Source organism: Nipponia nippon, unplaced genomic scaffold, assembly GCF_047370975.1.
Source record: "Nipponia nippon isolate SJK-2023a ecotype South Korea unplaced genomic scaffold, ASM4737097v1 scaffold_17, whole genome shotgun sequence".
Lineage (NCBI taxonomy): Eukaryota > Metazoa > Chordata > Aves > Pelecaniformes > Threskiornithidae > Nipponia > Nipponia nippon.
This window is the reverse complement of record NW_028262333.1, coordinates 6,806,649-6,822,367: the sequence shown is the minus strand read 5'-3', so window position 1 is coordinate 6,822,367 and position 15,719 is coordinate 6,806,649. Positions and strand designations below refer to the sequence as shown.

Below are 15,719 nucleotides of genomic sequence, written 5' to 3'. Positions count from 1 at the left end.
TTACATGACTTCTCACAAGTTGAAATTGTGGTAACTGGTTTTGCAGCCTTTTACGTGTGTAATTTAAATATACATGTGTAAACAGCGGTAGCTGTCTTCATCCTTTTACAGTAAAATTGTATTTGAAATTAATACACAAACTATTTTTTCTAACATACAATAAAAGTTGGTGCAACAGAATTAGCATAGAAAAGTATTTAGGTACTTCATAAATTGGAGTTAATTCATGTTTTATGGCCTCTGCGCCCTGTGTTGATCATTAATGAAAGCTGGGAAACCCCTTCTTACTCTTGGTGGATGACATCACTATTTGGCTAGCTGGTGCTGCACGCCTTTGCAATATCTAGCACCATGCTCAGGAGATGGGATATGGGAAATGCTGGCCTGCTTTGTCGTGGCGATTTCAGTCTTGGAGCTGGTGGAATGGGAGGGGGACATAGGACCACTTGGAATCTTTCACGTGGTGGTACTATCTCTAATACACAGCTGATGATCTTACTGTTTCAGTAAAGAAGCTTAAGACATGAGGGCAAAGCCTGGTCTTCAAAGAACGTAGTCCTGATCTTGGATTTACCATGGCAATTGCTTGGACACAAGACATCATGGCTCTGCTGCCCTTCAGCAATGTTTCATGTAGGTATTGGCTCCTGTACGTTCAAAAAAAAAGGGCGGGGGGGGAGTTAGCAAACCTAGCGGTGTGTAGTAAATCAAAACTCGTAGATGCTGCACAGCAGGAGGGTAGAGCAGAGTTCTGATGCCACTAATGTCAGTTCTTAAGTTCGATGTAGTTGTTCAAAATACCAAAGGCAGACCCCACTTCCAAAAAAAAGTCTTTTGAACCTTCTCTTGATGTAATCTGTCTTAGAATCTGTTCAGTATTTTATCTGTGTGCCCCATCAGGACTAAAATTACACCATAAAGAGTACAGATAACAGGATGAAATGATGACATGCACTTGTGAGGATGGGCACATTGTACAAACCGGCATTGTGCATCACCTTACCCATTTCCCAGCACAGTGAATTGCATCCCTCTAACCAGAAAGTAACGAAGATGAAATGTTGCCATCTACTTAAGACAACCCGACACAATCATTTTGAATAAATGAAAGTGAAAGCAAGGAACTTGCCTTTACTGCTGCTAATTCAGTGTTGCATGTGACTCTCCCAAAGCGAGGAAACAGTGCACACACAAGAAAACAATTGCACAAGAATATCCGTGTTCTGGTAGGGAGTATAGCATCTGCCCCTCCTTCCAGTTTCTGTCAGTGCTGCTGTGTCTTTACTGCACAAGCAGAAAGAGATGTGAAGTTGCATGCCACTTCTCTAACAGTGCAGGATTCTGAAGTATTTTGTGTTTGTTCAAGAATGTTGAAAAGGAGCAGGTTTAGGGCATTGCACCATTCTATATGAGAACCGTTCAAATGTATCAGTGAATCATGACAGCTGCATCCCATTAACATAAGGATTTTATGTCTTAACCACTCCCTAAATAAATGCCTTTTCAAAATCTACCTCGCTGAAAAGCAAAGCGCCCAGACCTGGGACGCGCTGCTGTTGCGCTGGGGCCGGCAGCGTTTACTCAGGCCAACCTGAAACATTCAAAACTGCAACACGGATCCCAGATTTCAAGCTGTCGTTGTACTGTTTTTTGTGCACGTTTACCTGGAAATTTAGGTAAAACCTCCTTAATTTCTGTCACAATTTCAGATTTTGAACTTGGCGTTAACGAGAGGCCCTACCGCGGGAAGGCCGCCTGCTTCGGCTCCTCGCCGCCGACCGCCTCCCCTACCCCGCCGCGGAGCCTGTCCCTCCGGGCGGCCCCTCAGCTGCGCGACGGCTCCGGTTCCCCTCCGCGGGCTCAACGCCGCAGGGCCTTGTCCCTCCCGGGCCCCGCTCTCCCCTCCCGGCCTCGCCGCCGCCGCCGCTCCTCAGGGCCGGCGGGCCCGCAGCGCCAGGCGGGGCGGCGCGGGGCATTGTGGGGCAGAGGAAGGGGGGGGAGACTGTGCGAGCGCGGTGCATGCCGGGATCGGGGCGGGCGGCGCTCGGAGGCCCAGCGCGGGGCAGTCGCTTGCTCGGTGTCTCGGGGCGTCGGCGGCGACCGGTGGGCTCGGGCCGGCGGCGGAGGAGGCTCCTGCCCGTCGGGGATGGCGGACGCGGCGGCCTCCCCCGTGGGGAAGCGGCTCCTGCTGCTGCTGGCGGCGGGGCCGGGCGAGGGCGAGGCGGTGGGGCCGGAGCCGGGGCCTGCGCTGCCTTCCCGGGCCTGGCGGAGCGGCACGGTGCGGGCCATGAGCGGAGCCGTGCCCCAGGACCTGGCGGTGAGGCCCTGACGGAGGGGGGGGTCGGGGCTGGGGCGACGAGGAGCCGGGGGCGGGGAGGCCGCGGGTCGGGGCCGCCCGCGTGGGGCGCGGCCTCCCGCCGCTGCCGGGCAGGGCTGCGGTGCGGGCCAGGCGGCGGGGCCGGGGCCGCGGGGCTGGGGCTTCCCCCGGGCGGGTGGCGGCCTCGCTGGAGCGGGCTGCCCGCCGCTCCCCGCTGGGCCTGCCGGGACGCGCTCCGGGCCCAGGAGCGGCGGGCCCGGCCTGTGGCGGCGGAGCGGCCCTGGGAGCTGTCGGGCGTGGGGGCTCTCCGGGGCCGAGAGGGTCCGGCAGCCTCGGGTGCGGCGGCTGAAGTAACTTAGGTGTGGAACAAATGTGCCTGGGACCTTTCTGATGCTGATACGGCTGTATGTGACTTCTGAGTGTTGTGGGTTTGGTTTTTTTGGTTTTGTTGTGTTTTTTTTTTCGGGAAGATGTTAAGTATTCTTGATGAGCCTAAATGATGCCCCTTGTTTGAAGGCGTAATTTTGAGCAGGCGTTATCGATTTTATTCTGTCTTAGATTTTGTTTTCAGCTGTAGGAATTTGTGCTTTGTGTAATGTGTTTAAACACTCTTTAGCATTTGTTTGGTTTATTTCTAGTGTAGCTCAGTGAGCCGCTTGGGTCGAGATCTTAAAAAAAGCTCTTAAGATATCTGTGCTGTTCTCTCTTCATGTGTCAGTGTGGCAGGTATTCGCTGTAAGTGGTGGCGTGCTGCTGCGAACTGTGGCTGTTAAAATGACCCATGTTAGGGGGGATGAGGTTCCATGTCTGTGAAGAGTTTTGTCAGTTCTCTTTATGATTAGCTTTTCAAAAATTTGTTGTTGTTATGATAAGTTCTTTGGATTTCTTTGCAGAGTTCCAACTCCGAGAAGTGTCCTTGACTCCCTACAATAATGCTGCTTTCTTTGGCCTTGTTTTAGAACTGCAACTGGGGCTATCAGTAGGAAGTAGTATGCTGGTTTTAGCTTTGCAAAGCCAGGTGGCCTGGCACCCTGTCTCTGGTTGAGAGCGGTGGTGATGCACTCTGGCTGCTCCCTTATTTGTTTAAGAAGGAGGAAAAAAAAAACCAACAAAACAAACCATGCAGAAAAGGGATCTTCAAAAGGAAAATGAGACAAGTGTTTGTGACTCTATCTGAAATGTGAAAATGTAGTGGGGCTAGCGAAGACCTGGTGTGGAGAGCTACTCTTGTAGCAGACTGCATTTGACGTGTGTATCATCAGTACTCTTGCGTTATAGAATCATCCATCCCAAATATAAGTATGATGTAATGAATTTTTGGTGTGCCTGATCTTACTGCTGTTTTGGTGGAAGGACTGGTGGAGTGTTGCTTTTTTTTGGGGGGGGGGTGGGGGGGGGAAGGGAGGAATCTCTGTCCAGTAAAAGGTGGTCACTTGTTTCCTGGTTAGTTATTGTTGTCCAACCATGTGACAACTGTTAGACTACCGTAACAAAGTAAAATTAATCTGTGCTTGATAGCATGGGAAGAATAGGATTTTTTTGGCGTGTGAATTCATTACCTTCGTTCAGCACTGCAGTTCTCACCCCAGTTCCTTTCATCAATAACCTTCTACTTAGCACAGTTTCAGTGATATAGCTGTCTCTAAACAGTATGTTCTCCAAATCTGTACAAGAACTCTTAAATGTAAACTGTGTAAAATACTCAAGGCAGATTTTTCAGAGTTCTGTAATGTGGAATATTTAGTGTTGTCATGGAACCTTCCATGCATAATGAACACTGCTTTGACAATGTTAATGATGTACTATCAGAAAAATAAGTCTTCTTTTTAAACTCATTCTGCCAGAAGAAATGACGAGTTGGCACCAAGCAGTCAGCCACAGTTTAGGAAATACTCATCTAAGGTAAAGTAATAATGTGGACTAGATCTGAAAAAGGCTAGGAAAAAAATCCGTTCTACTCTTCGGGTTACTTAAGTGTGTGCTTTCTCATGGTATCCTGTAAGGATGGTTTCACTTACTAGCCCCTAGTCTGACACTTGGCTTTCAGAAATACAAAACTGCAGTTGAATGTCTACGCCTTTCCAAGGCAGAAAACCCAGGAACAGACAAGAAGTATAGAACTTCAAGCATTTCAGAAAGCAGCTTTTTTTTTTTTTTTTAAATTAGAATTTTAGGAGACTTACTTTTTCTGGTAGGGTGAAGCCTCTGAAAAGGTTTTGCTTTTTTTTCCCGTGTATAAATTTGGCTTTAGAGAGTAGCTCTTAAATATTCTTACTTTGATAAAATGTGGCATAATCTAATCATGGTTAGTCCACAAAAAATATATATAATGGTCAGCCGTAGTTATACCATTTTCAGAACACCTAGAAGAAATCCTGAGGAAAAACTCTGCTGCTATTAGAAAACAGCTTTGTCTCTTCTGAATAGAAACAGACCTTACCCTTTTTCTGAAAATGTCTCTTAGGACAGAATCATAAAAGACCTGTCAAGCTTTAGCTCAGTATTGTCCTAGTATTGTAAAAGGGCATGTTACATGTCAATGGCAAAATAGCTCAACGTGTCATGCAGGACAGTACTGCTTTTGCTTATGTGGAAAACAAAAGTGTGCGAGATGACTATTTTAATGCATAGACAAGCTATACAAATACCGTGGAAGTCAGGAGGCCTGGGACACAAGGTGTTTTGAGTAGGACTGTTTTGGAATAATCCACATATGCTTCTTACGGTAGATGGTAGAGAAAGGGTTGTTTTTCTCCCCCCCCCCCCCCCCCCCCATGGGTAGTAAGTTATGTCTCACAATTTTTTAATGTCTGAGGTTTTATCTATTTCCTAGAGTAATCTCCACATATGTATTTCCTACATACAATCTCCACTTGTATTCTGAAGACATTTTCACTTGTACATGATAAGTAGATTATACAGTTTAATGAAAACATAGTAATCTAAAGTATCTTATTCATAAGGAATTTCACTGAATAAAGCTGATATTTAGAAATAATCTGAATTGTGGATTAAGCTTAATTTACTTTGCAAGTATCAGAACTGTTTGAGTTAACCATAAATATCAGGGTATTTCAACTAGTTTTTCTAACTAGGTCACATTGGAAAAGAATATCTTCCTGTCTGGAGACTGTATGTAGTAGATGAGGGATGCTGGAACCCTGCAAGGCTGGATTTAGATTTATGTGCTCTCAAGCAGTTTTCAGATGCTGCTTGAAAGTCATCTTGACAGTAGAGAAGAAAGTGGGAAAACGCGTGTACTGTCTGTTTGGGATAGGGTGTGTGGAGGTTCTTGCCAGCTGTGCATATGTGCCAGCTGCAGAATTTTAGTTCTCTCTGAATGGGACTGAATGGGGAGTTTGTAGAGGCTTTTAAACAGCAATAGATATGGAAAGAGGAGTTTTCAGACAGGGAGTTGAAACTGGGACTCCATGGAAGTGGTGGAAAGGTTCACAACAAGCTGAGGTTGGTTGAGTCCAGGATATCCAAGTTGCTTTCTGTGCCTCTGTACTCGTCTTCATTTCTTTCTGTCCTGCAGACGTGATCGTATTCCTGGATCATTCTTCCTGTCAGCAAGACACTTGCGTGTGTTTGCATATTGAAATATGAGGGGAATGGACCACGGAAAGTGGTCTGGGCTTTGTCTCACTCCCTAAGTAATGTCTCCTATCGCTGCTGTTGAAGGCAGAATACTGGGCTGGCTGGATGTTGGTAAGACCAGTAGGCGTATCTTTAATGCTTCTTGTTTTAAAAGAGATGTTTAAGAACAAACAGAATGTTGAACATTTTTTCAAATAAATTTTTACTTGCTTTGCAAATAAAATACAGCTCTTTGAAGGAGAGCTGACTGCAAAAGTAGTAGATGTACATTTTCTCCACATTTCTCCGCTCTGTGATACTTTATTGGTGGCCTAAGTACGAAGTACTATGAACGCTTGTTTTGCCACCGTTTTTTTTCTGAAAGCCTTTCTGTCTTCCCCTGTGTGAAAGAGAGACATCTACACTGAAAAATTTGCATCCGTATGGGGAGCAACATCTTCTGTGGCTGCACTGATTACTTTTGTTAGGGCTCAATAGGGTCATGAGGGATTCTGTAATCATTTATACTACTGAAATGCAAGGAGCAGGGATGATATGAGGGGGCTGGAATACCTCTGCATTTGTAGCTTATGTAAGCATAAGTTTACGTGACTTATTTAAAAAAAAAAAAAAAAAAGTCTTGGCTGCTTTGGCAGTGTAACTGCAGTAGAGGAAACTCAGTGTGACTTGCAAAATTCTCAAAAGGATCTTGGCGGATCTGAAGTGGTTATCAAGTTAGAGATGAGGAATGGAGGGGAGACTCAAGCTACTGAGCCTTCCCAGTCTTGTGCCATCTCTGGTGTCCCTGTGTCGTGCTCACTGAATAGTACGGGCAGGGCAGGTGGTGGCTGTGGAAGGAATTCGTAAGAGTGATCTCAGCAGTGGTGTTATCAGGGCTGGCAATGGGACTGGGAGGTGAAGGGCTGTTCCTCCAAAATACAGGTTATGGAGGAGTAACAGTAACAGAATTGGTGTGGCAGTGTACAAGAGAAGCTTCTTAGCCTGCATGCATTTGGTTAAATCCTTTGGGGAGTTGTCCTTACACATCACTGATTCCATGTCCACCCTGTTGTCTTCCATGTTTCTGTTAACCAAGACACTCCAAGTGCCTGTTTTTTTCTGTCTTTTTTTTTTTTTTTTCCTCCCCGTTTCCTTATTTGAGGATACTTGTTATAATTTCTTGACACCTGGTAGCAATTACTGTACACGTGCAGGAGTTTAGTTGAACTGCTTGTCGTGGTTTAACCCCAGCCAGCAACTAAGCATCACCCAGCTGCTCGCTCGCTCCCCCCCGGTGGGATGGGGGAGAGAATCGAAAGAGTAAAAGGGAGAAAACTCATGGGTTGAGATAAAGACAGTTTAATAGGTAAAGCAAAAGCCACGCAAGCAAAGCAAAGCAAAACAAGGAATTCATTCACTCCTTCCCATGGGCAGGCAGGTGTTCAGCCCTCCCCAGGAAAGCAGGGCTCCATCACGCCTAACGGTTACTTGGGAAGACAAACACCATCGCTTGGAACGTCCCCCCCTTCCTTCTTCTTCCCCCAGTTTATATACTGGGCACGACGCCATATGGTGTGGCATAGCCCTTTGGCCAGTCTGGGTCAGCTGTCCTGGCTGTGCCCCCTCGCAGCTTCTTGTGCACCGGGCAGAGCAGGGGAAGCTGAAAAGTCCTTGACTGGTGTAAGCACTGCTCAGCAGCAACTGAAGCATCAGTGTGTTATCACCATTATTCTCATCCTAAATCCAAAACACAGCACTCTACCAGCTCCTAGGAAGAAAATTAACTATCCCAGCTGAAACCAGGACACTGCTTTATTCCTGAGGATTATGGAAATGCCCACTTTCAATGTTCACTGTGCCTACATGGCATTTATGCAGTGTTTCTGGTATTTTAGGAAGTTTCACACTGTTGAACATGTGCTATGCTGATCTGCATGTCTGCTGTAATTTCAATGTTTTAAACCTGTTGGACTTGCACAAAATAAATATGTTTGGGGAAGTCTAGGTAGAAATATGGAAGCTCTAGATTGTGAAGGTAAGCTTCTAACACAGAGAAATGCTGCCTTTAATATAGCAGTCTGAGTATTTTACATTTGTGTCAATGAAAGAACAGCTGTACTGGACAAGGTCAAAGGTCCACCTAGTCCGTCCCCCTCTGCCCTATCCTGTCCTGCACTGCTCAGATGTTGAGGTCCCTATGGAGCTGTGGAAGGAATCAAAATTATTAAGCCTTCCACCAACAGGCTGCCAGGCGGGAGTTTTCTGAAATGATGCTTAGCTGTAAAATCACACACAGCGTGACTGCTATTTATTTGCATCAGTGAAGGGCTGTAAAATAAGTTTTTGCTCATCTGATAGTGGATGCTCTGTAGAGCTCACTGACTTGTAAATATTGGATTGACTTTGGAGGGTCGGTCTCTTCCTCCTGTGTGGTGTTTGTTGCAGCAGAATCAAAGATTTCAGATTTCCTAGTTCAGACTTGGTGAACCATGTTTATTTGACTTTGGAATATTGCTGCTCAAATAGGCCTACTGCTTAAAATGTATATTCAAGGAATCTCTTACTGGAGTTAACCCATCTTCTTTAGTGGTAACTGCATCTACAAGTTTTATTTATACCGATATAAGCAACGTGAAAAACAGTAGTGTTCTTGCACGTTAAATTCGTAGGAGTATTCAGATCCAGCTTTTGCAAGTGAAAGCTGGAAAGTTACTGTGTACTGGCAAAGTCCGTCTGCAGGAAGCTCCTTGTAAGTGTTTGCATTTGCAGATCAAACTGCCTTTGAAAAAGCTGAATGTTCCAATTACAGGCAGAAGAGATTTAGAGATTTCATCAAAATTATTTGTTTTGGCCGTTTTGAATATTGTTTTGTAGTGTTGAAGTGTAACAACAGAAACAAGGAAAAAAGGCTAGAAAAATAAAATATACTTTGGCAAGACCTTGCATTTTTTTCCCATCATTGTCAAAACATAGCATATTTTTCCTTTGATAGTTTATTTTCTTGAGTGGACAGTGTTGACATAGTATGTACAGGGCTTGCTTTTTACCGAATAAAATGCCATAAGCTGGGAAAGTAGAAACCATATGTTTTACGGTCTGTTTGGTGATATATAATCACTTCATGTAGCTGAATTTTTAGTTATGGCTACAGAAAGCAGTAGAGTCAGTAAGAGCTATGCAAATAGAGTAAAATTTAGCAAGTTGAATACTGGAACGTATAATCATAATTTAGGTCCCTGTCTTGACACATTTGTTGGTATGTTTTTCTCTAAGGCGGTTGTATGTGTCACACTTCAAATAAAAACAAAAAACTGCATCATGCATTTGTAATGGCAGTAGTTCAGCACTGCAACTGGCAAGGTTTTTGAGCCGCAGGTTGGCAGCTGGGAGTCCATTTTGTCATTCAAGGGGTTGCAGAAAGTCAGGTTTCTGTAATATCCATGTGAAGATGTTTTCTCAGTTTTCAGTGGAGGTTTCGGTGGAGATACTAGAAGTTTGAAAGGTTTCTTTTGTTTGTTCGTTTATGCTTCTACGTGTGACTGCAGTGCACTGCCTGATGCAGGAATTCCTGTGGAATACGGGCAGTTGCGTACTTTTTTCTGTCAGGTTTCAAATGGAAGACTGATTATTTCCTAGGAGGTGAAAACACGTGGACTTGTGGATATGGAGCAACTTCTACTTGAAATGCAAGTGATAATGACAAAGTTGCTTGGGGTTTTTGTCTTGAGTTATTACTGTGTTACATCTCTCTGCTTTGATGGCAGTCCGTTTCCTAAACATCTTGGATGAAAAAAGGTAGGCCAGCATTTTAACCGAGCAACTGCTTCAAGAAATCAGTTTTGTAGGTGTAACTTCTTAAGGTATAAGGCATTCATTTTTTTTTCTGTTTACATATTCCTTGGGCAAGTTGTGTGTGCTGAGTATCTGTTTTCTTTTGGCTGATCTTGTTCTGTGCTTCAGTGAATTCCTTGATTATTAATTAGACTGACCATTCTTTTTTTCCTTCAAGGTCTGTTTTGTGATTGTTTGGATTTCTAGGGTTTTTCCATGCACAAATTTTGTCTTCTCCGTGTTGCTACCATGTGCTTGAGGTTTTTACGGAGCTCCCACTTTTTTAACCAACTTCCTAGCTGATGGTGGCTTCAGAAATATTTCTATATAGCCACATCATGTTCTTATAGAAACGTTTGGAGAAATGCCTTTCCAAGAAGACTTAGCCAGTGTAATGAAAGTTTGTGTATCATGTTCGCGTTTGGTTGTTGAAAAGCTTTTTAATGTGGTCATAAAATACATTTGCTCGCACAGCAACTTCTCTCGATAGTGTTGGAGTGCTCTCTAAGTAGTCTTAATGCTTCCAGTTTCAACTGCTGATTACAGAACCAAAACAAAACTCAGTTTTACCCCCACATAGTTATTGTCCTGAGGTCACTGTGCTTGTGACTCCAGTTACTTGTGCAATGCTTCGTGCTTTCCCTGTGAAGCTGCCGGTGTCTGCATCTAATAATTTGTGCTACCTTCTTTGGATTAGATGCTCTATTTTATGAAGGTATCCAACTTTCAGTCAGTGGCAGATGTATTTTCTTCTGTAATTTCTAAGTAAGTTTTGTTTTGAAACTGTTCTTAATGCAAGCTTATCTGTAGTTGGAAAAAAAATCTCGCTACTTCAGTCTTGTTAGCATTTGATTAACTGATCATGCTTTTCTGAGGTAGTGCTGCTTGGTAGTAACTGCCTTGTTGCCAGTACTCACTGTTGGGAGTCCCTTTTTAGTATCTCACCTACACTAGATGCTCTGTTTGCAAAACATAAAGATGGGGAGGTTTTCTTGTACAGTCAGGTTTTCTTTGTGGTTTTCGCATGCTTAGCAGACCTTTTGCCATCTTTCTGAATTTTCTCCAAAAAGCCATGGTTTTGTTGATGTCCACCTTGTTCATTTTGACATTAGTAACTGTATTTAGAGATGAGTTTCATCTCTTAGCGTTGCTTAGTATGATAAATGACATTGAGGTGGGTGATTCTGGAGAGAGACTGACAGTTTCTTAGACATTCTTCTAAAGAACAGCATAATTTTCTACTTAAGAAGAATAGCTTTGGTTTCTCATTTTCAGATTGTTGAGAATGTGGCATTAAGGTCCAGGGTAAAGCTTTTCTTTGAGATTGGGTTTCTTTTAACTATAGTCATGTGGTCTATCATAAAGCAAAACATTTATTTTAGTTTATCCAATTTAATCTATAAAACTCGGCAAAAATGAGATGTACTACTACTTTATCACTAATGTTTTTTCAAGGAAGATGCCAAACTTGGAAAGCAAAGGAAAAAGTGAGGCAAACCAGAATTAGCAATTGGAATAGCAAATTTTCAGAGGCTGTGATTGTAAGAACTTCCGAAAGCTCCTCAGATTCTTCTCTGGTCTGCATAAGGTACCATTAGACTTGAGGCCAGGAGTGCATCTAAAGAAATTTGATACTTTTTATGCCAGCCTCATCAGTGACATCATTAATTATTTTGCAATAATAATTCTACTGCTCCAATACTTGCCATTTTAAAACTAATAATTTTCATCCTGCTTTTACCATTCCCCTTAGACTTCTGTAAATCCCAGCCTTCTTCATTTTCAGTGCAGTGCCATTTAATGCTCTGGGTACTGAAGTTCGGGTTAGATGCAGTAAGAGAAAGTCCTTCATGTCGTATGGAAGCTATGTAGTTAAAACTTCCTTTCACTTTTAACTCCTTCCATTTATTGCCACTCTTTTTTTTGCAGCCCCCTCCCCCAGCCCTCACCTGAAACTTATTCTAATATTTGGCAAATCACTGGTATTGTCTTAATAGACTAATAGTTATGAGGTTCTTTTTTTCTTATTTTTAAATACAGGTGCTGTATTTGCCACTTGCCAATTATACAATACCAATTTTAAATTGTTTGAAAAATCTGAGCATCAAACCTGCAACTTAAGATGTTGCTTTTCCTTCAAAGTTCTGAACTGGAGGTCCTCATCCCGTTCTTGTTGATAATTGGGTTGTAGAATACTTGGGATTAGGAACAGCCTACTTGGATTTCTAGGTGATTTGTTTTGCGAAATGGAAGATTTCATCATCTCTACAGTCCAAATAGCTGCAGAAAGAAACAGTAGTAAAAAAAGATTGTCTTGCTATTTCACTGAAGTCATTTTTTATGATACTTTGGGATGCAGGCAGACATCAAGTAAAGATGCATTTTAGAAGAAATAGCAACAAAAAGCACAGTATTTGACAAAAATATGTATACGTTTCCAAAAGAAATTTATTCTATGAAACTCATGCTTTCCAATAGCTCAAGTATTTCAAGCTACTAATAGCAGAGAAAATTCAGAACTGTTAATTTTAGTATAAATTAAGGAAAAAAGGTGTCACTTTTTAAGGATAGGCCTGGGGAGTGGTGAATGAGTTCTTAGTGTGCAAAACGGGCTGGTGCTGCTTCAAAAGGCAGTCTGTCTCTGGCTATGCAGCAAGGAGGTCTCCGATGGCAAGAAGTTTCTGTAGGAATGCAAACATTTTCTGAAATAAAGTTCCGCTTAAAAAGCAAAGCACGGTGATTAACATATTTGGCTCTGCCTGGTGTAAAATACACCACAATTACTGGATTCACTGCAGAGTGTGAGGGGTGTTACATAACAGGCTTGAGATACGGCTTGCATAAAGTGGTACTGTGTCTAACGTGCACGGCGTTGCAGGTTTTGCTTCAGCTGGTTTGATAGACTCATGCTGACTGTGCAGCCACAGGGCTATGAGGTTACTGTTAGATCCCAAATTTGACTTGGATAGCATTTGTTATCCGAGAGACGTGCTTGGCACGGTCATTTTCTTGTTTGGCGTAAACCAATACTGTCCAAATCGGCTCATATCTGGAAGTGTTCAGCTGCCTGATAGTTGTCGTGAGTCTTACTGGATAAAGTGGAAAAAAGCAGTGCTGCATGTGGGGGAGATGATAGTGTGGTACTTTATGTTCCTGCTCTTAATGTGTAAGAAAAAACTTGTTGATGAAGACTTCAGTGGAAGAGTTTGATCTGATGTTACTATTACATCAGTTTAGTAGCTAGCTACTTGTCGTGGTTTAACCCCAGCCGGCAACTAAGCCCCACCCAGCCGCTCGCTCACTCCCCCCCGATGGGATGGGGGGGAGAATCAGAAGAGTAAAAGGGAGAAAACTCGTGGGTTGAGATAAAGACAGTTTAATAGGTAAAGCAAAAGCCACGCAAGCAAAGCAAAGCAAGGAATTCATTCACTCCTTCCCATGGGCAGGCAGGTGTTCAGCCCTCCCCAGGAAAGCAGGGCTCCATCACGCCTAACGGTTACTTGGGAAGACAAACGCCATCACTCTGAATGTCCCCCCCTTCCTTCTTCTTCCCCCAGTTTATATACTGGGCATGACGCCATATGGTGTGGCATAGCCCTTTGGCCAGTCTGGGTCAGCTGTCCTGGCTGTGCCCCCTCCCAGCTTCTTGTGCACCGGGCAGAGCAGGGGAAGCTGAAAAGTCCTTGACTGGTGTAAGCACTGCTCAGCAGCAACTGAAGCATCAGTGTGTTATCACCATTATTCTCATCCTAAATCCAAAACACAGCACTCTACCAGCTCCTAGGAAGAAAATTAACTCAATCCCAGCTGAAACCAGGACACTACTATTAAAAAAAAAAAATTAAAAAATTGCCCTTCCTCTCTCTTGTGCATGATGCTTCGTTGGACCCTTAAGCAAACGGCACGGAGGAAGATTGCAGGAAATTTAACCATTCCTCGGGTGTGCTTAGTTTCTAGGCCGCACGTTCCCTAAATGCACACACCGTGGAGTCGGCTGGGTGGCTTGTTCGAGGGGAAACAGTGGGACTGCGTAGTGACAGTGGTGAGGTGATGTCCTGGCGCTTTCAGTAACAGCAAGCTGCTAGAGTGTGGTTTGATCTTCATCTAAGCTGGTCTCAGGGTTTTTACCCATGTGAATTTCTAAAATATGTTCACTACATACATTGACTACAAAGAACCTCCAGCATTTTCTCAAAGTGCTGTTTTGAAAGTAACATCGTAAAGATACTTTGTGTACAGAATAATAAATGCACATATTTGTTACCTGCTATGTATCAGGAGAATAAAGCACTATGCTACTTGAAGACTCTTTAAATGTTGAATTTTGGACAACTACTTTTCTTGGACTAATGATCCAGTTTGCATGGTGGCTAAATCTCACGGGGAGGGGGCAGAAGTGTTGAGGCCACCCTCAGTCTGCCTTTGGCATTTGGATTGTATTGAGTGGAGTCTTTGGAGTTCCAGGCTCGATGTAAATCTGCTTGTACTTCACCTTGTGTTGTAAACGAAATTGTACATCAGTTTTGAGTAGTGTCTTGTTACAAGGATGAGGTAGCATGGATTGAGGCCAAACTAGATTGCTCCCACATTCATACCTGTGATAACGGAGGTTGTGGACTGTCTCTGTGTCACAGAGGCACCGACAGGGCTGATTGTACAGGGCTCTGAGTGTTGCTCACGTTTGTTACGACAGGAATGTGACAGTTCCAGTGTGCTCTAAAATGACTGTGAACTGACATTGGTACGGAATGGGGTAGGGTCCTTCCGAAGATAAGGCTTCTTCCCTTGCATTTTGTGGTTTATGTGTAGTTTCCAGCACTGATGCTGAGCTGTGATATTCACAGTACTTGACATTTTCCTCCGTATATGTGGCCAGCGTTAGGGTTGGTAGTGATGCTCAAGCTGGAAATGCTATAATACTGAAACAAACGGGATACTGACGGAGCGCTGTGGTGGATTCTGTTTGTTTCGGCACTTTGTCATTCTTTCTTTCCTACCTACTTAACCCAACTTGTCTAAATACATACCTTTTTGAGCCACGTAAGGAGGTAGTGGAAGACCAGTTTTCTCTGAAGTGGTTTTCTCTACTATTTTTGCTGAAATACATGTTGTGGGCTTTTTTTGGCTCCCTTCCCCCACCTTGTTTTAGAGAGCTTATTAAACCAGGTCCTGCCTGGAACTGTCTGGGGTTTTAGGATAACTACAGAATTTAACTATGGCATTCTTGTTTTGCAGTTGCTCCTAATTCCCCCTATAATTCTGTTACTTATTAATCTCAAAATTTCTTTTTCCTCCTTTGTTAAACTAAAGTAAAAACAAACAAACAAAACCTCGAAAAACAAACAAACAGAAAGGGAAACTTATCATCCTTGTAGTGTCAAATGAACAAACAAACTCATATTTTTCAGATACACTGTATTTGGGTACTTAAAGATCTAAATTTTACTGTGGAGTTTGCCATACAGTACTGTGGTGTCAGACCATTGTTTAGACTTTAAATGTAATAATCATAATGCCAGCCAAGAGAGATTTAAATTCTAGGAAGCTATTTTGATTCAGTAGTTGTTTGAAGTGGCTGTACAACTAATTCTTTTTGTATTGGCCCCAACAACTTATTGTATAAAGAGTGTTCCAGAAAGGTGTCCAACGTTGATTTGATTCTCTGTGTCATATGGTGTTCTGTCACTTTTTACTTATTCATATGAGTGATCACCTTTGAATAATAATGACAGGTTCCCCCCATCTCTTTTTTGTCATTCCATCCTGTTGCATCAAACCATCGTTAATTCTGCCAGTGCCATTCCTGACATGTTTCTCTTTTTTTCAGTCTCCACCATATAGAGGTCTTTACAGTGTCCCCTCATAGTCTCTTCATTGCTTCTGTTCTTGTAATCTGTCATTCAAGAAAATTTTCTTACCCAAGTGTTTCTAGTTGAATCTTAATCGCAATATTGTGTCATCTCTATAGTGGACAGATCAAATAGGATTATTT

At 43.2% G+C, this 15,719-nt stretch overlaps 1 protein-coding gene across 5 annotated transcripts in view; it reads left to right on the top strand.

Moving 5' to 3' along the window:
* The first annotated feature begins 2,012 nt into the window (after window positions 1–2,012).
* Window positions 2,013–15,719, top strand: part of KDM3B (lysine demethylase 3B) — a 69,599-nt gene continuing 55,892 nt past the window's right edge. For 3 of the 5 annotated variants that reach the window (XR_015703988.1, XM_087754243.1, XM_087754244.1), the window contains exon 1: window positions 2,014–2,317. Coding sequence is in view for 2 of the 5 variants with exons in the window: in XM_087754243.1 (XP_087610369.1) it covers window positions 2,147–2,317 (171 nt within the window). In the remaining 3 variants the exon portion in view is untranslated. Of the gene's footprint in view, window positions 2,318–15,719 lie in introns of all 5 variants that reach the window. The other 2 variants (XR_015703989.1, XM_087754245.1) reach the window with 2 other exon arrangements.